The sequence below is a fragment of the Impatiens glandulifera genome, chromosome 3, assembly GCF_907164915.1.
Source record: "Impatiens glandulifera chromosome 3, dImpGla2.1, whole genome shotgun sequence".
In the NCBI taxonomy this organism is placed as follows: domain Eukaryota; kingdom Viridiplantae; phylum Streptophyta; class Magnoliopsida; order Ericales; family Balsaminaceae; genus Impatiens; species Impatiens glandulifera.
Window position 1 is genome coordinate 19890708 of NC_061864.1, and position 5594 is coordinate 19896301.

The following is a 5594-nucleotide window of genomic DNA, read 5'->3' on the forward strand; positions in this document are numbered from 1 at the left end:
ATTTGTAAAAGGGCGGGTTTTGGCTATTGGACCAAAGGCTAATCATAGGCTGAGGAGGGTATCTTAGTTTAAGTGGTAAAAATCAATATGAAAGTTGCCTGTTTGGTTAGGTCAAACTGTCATAACTGCTATAAATGAAATTGGTAAGGTTTTGGCTATTGGACCAAAGATGAAAATTTTTAACCATCATCGCTAATTATAGGCGACGACGGGTATCTTAGTTTAAGTGGTAAAAATCAATACTTTAAACCTTATTTCTAAGATGAAAATGTAACAATAGATTAAGGGACATATATATCATCTTCTCCAATAATAATTCCACACTAGATATATTTACAAAATAGTACCAAATAGTACATTCACATAGCAACAACAAAAAATGATGGCAAGAGTAATCAAATCAATACAATTTTTTTTATTTTTCTTTTCTATGCCACCTTCCTTTTAAGAATCTAAGTATCCAATCCATCCAACACATCCAAAAGATCACTTTCACGATGAGTCAACAACAACGACCGTGTGGGTGAACTCCCAGTGCTCCGACTCAGCGCCCAGACCTTGTTAGCTCGCCTCTGTTGTTTCACAACCAAACCCAATTCCTGACTTTTGCTCTTACCAGTCACAACACTTTTCCTTCTCATTACCTCTTCCAACAAGCTTCTATCTTCTTCAGACAGCTGATGATGACCACTCGATGGTGAAACCTGTAAATTCGTTCCCTTTTTTGTCGGAGATGACCTAATTGTTTGGGTTCTGACCCCATTCTCCCTTTGCCTTGTTAAGATTAGTTGGTGAAGCCATTTCGACAGTTCCAATACATGACGGTCCATTTTCTGCTTGTCGGCGTGATAAAATGTTTGGAGCCGAATCACGGTTTTAAGCTCGTTACTGTTGGGAGAGAAAGACACTACAGTTAATTAGTATGGTAATCATAGGGACCCAGAGTACTGAAAGTTTTTTTTATTTTAAATTTTGCCAATTAGGGGTCGAACCAGCAACCTTGGAAGCCTTAAAGAAGAGCTCTTTGATGTGGGGTTATTTGAAAATTTGATGGCCCATTTGGAAACACTTTTTAGAATCTGGGTCTGGTTTTACATGAGAAAACTTTAATAATGAATTTATGTCTCAAAAGGTTCTCTCATCTGGGTGAGATACTTGGAAAACAAAAGTATTTTCAAAGAAATTTATTGATGATTTCATTCAAACCCATACCTAAGGCCTCTGAGTTTGAAGGAGAAAACGTCAACGAGTTTATGAATATATGTCTAATTAAATTATGTTCCAAAACATTATCTTATTTAAATCAACATCTGGATAAGATATTGAAGTTTACTTGTCCAAACTGAGACTCAGTGTTTCCAAACAATTTAGATTAAAAGACATTAAAAGTGTAAAATTATAATGAAAAAAACAAATAAATAGTATTTTGATGATAATTTGAATGATGTGATTGCTTAGCATACTGTTAATTACTGTTAATTGGGATGGTGGATTATTAGAAATTAATCTGAAATAATCCGCATCAACCATGGCAGGGGAACTATTTGGGATCAAACTATCACTTTTTTTTTTCAATTCCATCATTTAAATAATTGCTTTATCTTTTTTATACCATTGTAAATACTAGATGATATTTTGATCATTTTATTCAAATAATTCTTTTTTATATCAAACAATATTACTTCCAAATAAACCAGGATCAAACAAGAAAGAAGAGAAATTGAGACTGACCTAGTGTTTGCCCACTCGCCCACCCATCCGAAACCTTGATGTGACCTAAAACCAAGAAAAAGTAGAAGATGTGAGCTGATTGAACAATCATCATATCATAGAATAGTTGATAATTAAAACATTATTAAGAAGCCACAGAAAAAAGACATACTTGGTTGTGTTTGTAGCAATTGGGCCAAGCCATTTAAGAGTTTTCTCCATTTCACCTTTGATTTGTGCGACAGTAAGCTACATACATAACATCCATGTCAAAATCGTTAAAACAAATTACAAATGAAAATGCAATCAAATCCAAGCAATTCACTATGTTATTTTAGGGTTTAGAACGTACATCGCCATCACTGCCAACTCCCAGGACCTCTGAACGTAAAGAAGACTTGACACTGTTTGGTAGGCCTTGATATAATGTGTCTCTCACATTAGGAGGAAGCGACATTGGTCGTGATGCCTATAATTAATAATAGAAAGTTCATATAACTGAAACAAATTATAACTAAGCTAAAATAAATTGGAAGGTATAATTAAAACTTACTATGTTGTCTATCTGGTTAATAATATTAGCATAATGGAGTGCAAGACCAGCTGGACCAAGCCTTTCAGGCTGTTTAGACTGCACCTTTCCCACTTGTGCTGATCCTCCTCCTACATGTTCATATATTCAAATCAATAAACCCAGATTTCAAGTGTTTCGTCTTTAAAAGAGGAACTTTATTGAGACGGCGATCTTAACGTAGAAACGATAGAACTAATTACAGCTCAAAAGTCAAGAAACACACAAACAACATAAAAAGATTATCTAGGCGATAAATTTAAGGAAGAAAACATGTGACAACAATACAAAATCAATAGTGTATCTTGCCAAATTGAAAAAAAAATATATATGAACAGAAACAATTGGATTTTACATGAGAAAACTTGTTTTTTTCCATTGTCTTCAAATATAAGGAAGAAAGCACGTGAATAACAGTACAAAAAATATTGTGTTTTTGATGTTTCTTGCCAAATTAAAAAAAAAATGAACAAAAACAATTGGACTGTAAATGAGAAAAGTTAATCCTCTTTTACTTGTTTAAAAGAGACTGTTTTAGTGTCTTTTTGATGTTTCTTCTTTTTTTTAAACTGTATTAGATACCCTTTAACTCTATTCACCAAATAACTCAACTTCTCATAATCCCAATCTGAACAAGGTTATTTAAATAACCCCAATCTGTAATATTTGGGTAATGAAGTAATGAATGAAATAGTTATTGAATCTGGATATCTTTCTCAAAGGCTTAGGTCATTCATCGTCTCATCTATATTCCTTCTAGAAATCATTTTGTACTTGTTTATGTGGTTGAATTGGTTGTAACATACCATTATCTTCAAATGCTTCTGTGATCTGCTGATGTATAAACGTCACAATATCAACAAGCTTCTCCACAACCTAAACAATAAAGACAAAAAGATTAGACTTTCTCAAAGTTTTTTACAACTAGTAGTAGCAATTGTTCGTACCTCCTCATAGGTTTTACCCCAAAGAGATTTCTTCTTCAAGCTCCTAACAACTTTCTTTTGATGTTTTAGTTCGCTTTGTAATATCAAGACATCCTCTCCTATTACATAACATAAAAAATCCATAACAAATTCAATGAAATTCGCCAAAAGATGATCATTTTCTTACCTCTTCGTGGAAGATTTAACGATGCCACTTCTTCAAGCTTCCGTTTAAAATCTTGTTCGCATCTATCAAAAGCATTCAGCTCATGGTATAATTCCTATATATACATCATCGAGAATTAGTTAGCCCCTTCAAACCAATAATCACATCATTATCTGAAATCCTCCTAATGATGCTAAACTTACAGATGTCTGATGAGCTAAAGTAGTCAATTGTAGCATTATCCTTTCTGCCTCTTCCAGTTGCTGTTTATGGTAGACTTGCTCAGAATCCAATCTGAAAAAAAAAATTAATCTCCAGTTTTAGGAAACAATTTTCGTTAACAAAGCCTGAATCCATCCACTGACCTTGAAAAGAATCGGTCAAGGTTGTGCCATTGTGGATCTTTACATAGATCGCCAAACCTAATTACTTCTCTCGAGAATACACCAAATTCCTCTCTACAATGGCAACACGGTTGTTAATAACAATTAACGCACAATGAAAGAATTTAGAATTATTAAAAAATGAGTAGAGAACCGACCTTTTGTCAGCAGCAGCAATGGTAAGAAGTTCATTGATGTCTTTAGAGACCAATTGTTGAACTTGTTCTGACCTTAAAATCTCCTTCTTCAAGATCTGAATGTTTTCTTCTGAAAGGGATTTCAACAAATTCGCACCTTTAGCAATTGTATTTGCAATTTCAAACGCCAAAATAGATATCCTATTCCCTCTTGATCCCATTCCAGAAATAAATCCACTATTATTCAAATTCGAGACACTGCTTCCAAGTGTATCCAGCACTTCCACTGCCTTCTCAAGCCCAGCAATTCCAGCTCTTCCTATAAGAGAGTTTGATTGGGTAACCTAAAAAACAGACATCCATTCCAGTTCATCCATCATAAACAGGGAAGATTCTGAAAAACATTAGATCAAACAAAATTTAACAAACCAAACAGTTAAAGATTACCTTAACAGGACCATTTCTAACAGGAGTTGATGGCTTTAGCTCACGGGAAATGGAGAAATGAATCTCCCCAGAATCAAAGTTTTGTTCAGATTTGTTATCAAAGACATGATGATCATCAGCATCCGGATAGCAATGGGCATCAGCCCTTTTACGTTCGCCAAAACTTCTTATGGATTTGATCTTTCTAGACAGATTTGAGCTCTTAACCGGCAAAACTTCTGCTGGCTCATCCTTCGATATGCCACTCGAACACATCCCTCCCATCGTACAGGCTAAATTTGTATATATATCTAGAGCAATTTCATAAAAAAAACAAATTAGAAATATGAGCAGAACAACCCATCAAAGAAGAGGGTCGAATGAATGAGCTATTGCAAGTAAAATCAAAATGCAAAATGAAGTAGTAAAGAAACCCAGTTCAGTTTTCATCAATAAACAATAATAAATCGAATCAAAACAACCCTAGCAATCGATTGGTACAGATACGTAGAAGATAAATACCTAGAACAGATTGGGGATAAATAGCAAGATCGGATTTGGATTGTGAATTGTCGGCGTCGTCTGCGTCTCGTGGTTCATTGAAGATAGGAATCTGGTAATACCCAATCAAAAATATCTGGGTAGGATTGATTTGACTGGCTTGAACTTTATATTTGCGATTTGAGATTGCGACAAGCAATGGAAATGGTTTTAAAAATTGAAAAAATGGAAACTTGAGTTCTCAAATACCCAGTTGACACAGCCCAGGGCTTACGAAAACACTATCAAATTCTCTCTCTCTCTCTTTGATTTGTTGCCACGAAGAAGAAGAAGAGGAATTTGGAAAAAGATAGAAAAATACGAGCCTGCCGTTCTGACCCACGTCACTCTCAATCTTTGTATACTATTCAAATAAAAAAGTCAACTTTTCCAAAATCATGACTAACACCCTGTTTGATTTCACTTTTTTAGAATTTTTTCTAATTTTAACCCATGACAATTTCTTTCTTTTTTTTGTTTTGGGTATTATTTGAAAATAATAGGTAAAGTTTAGAAAAAATGGGTACTATTCAAATAATTCTAAATCAATTGTCAGATTTTAAATTTAAAACGGTTTATTATCTATTTTTTACTTTATTTGGTGTAAATAAAATTTTATAAATCTTAATTTAGATTATAAAGTAAATATTAAATGTTAAGGCTAGGTTTGATTGGTACAAAGGGTATTACACTATTAGTATAGTATAAACCAATAGTGTTTTAATAGGAAACTAG

The 5594-nt window shown here is 33.8% G+C and overlaps 1 protein-coding gene across 2 annotated transcripts; it reads right to left on the reverse strand.

Moving 5' to 3' along the window:
* Window positions 1-277: 277 nt before the first annotated feature.
* On the reverse strand, window positions 278-5163 carry LOC124931330 (protein PSK SIMULATOR 2-like). 2 transcript variants are annotated; one of them, XM_047471769.1, is made up of 13 exons: window positions 4842-5163; window positions 4341-4630; window positions 3915-4237; window positions 3739-3831; window positions 3577-3667; window positions 3395-3488; window positions 3229-3326; window positions 3088-3157; window positions 2264-2373; window positions 2063-2179; window positions 1883-1959; window positions 1732-1776; window positions 278-888 (listed from the first exon to the last, which is right to left on the reverse strand). In XM_047471769.1, exons 2-13 carry the CDS (start codon window positions 4602-4604, stop codon window positions 453-455), a joined length of 1818 nt encoding a protein of 605 aa, XP_047327725.1. In that variant the 5' UTR covers window positions 4605-4630; window positions 4842-5163; the 3' UTR covers window positions 278-452. The 2 variants fall into 2 exon arrangements, with proteins under 2 accessions (XP_047327725.1, XP_047327726.1); XM_047471770.1 differs by having other exon boundaries at window positions 2264-2370; window positions 4842-5162.
* Between the last annotated feature and the right edge of the window lie 431 nt (window positions 5164-5594).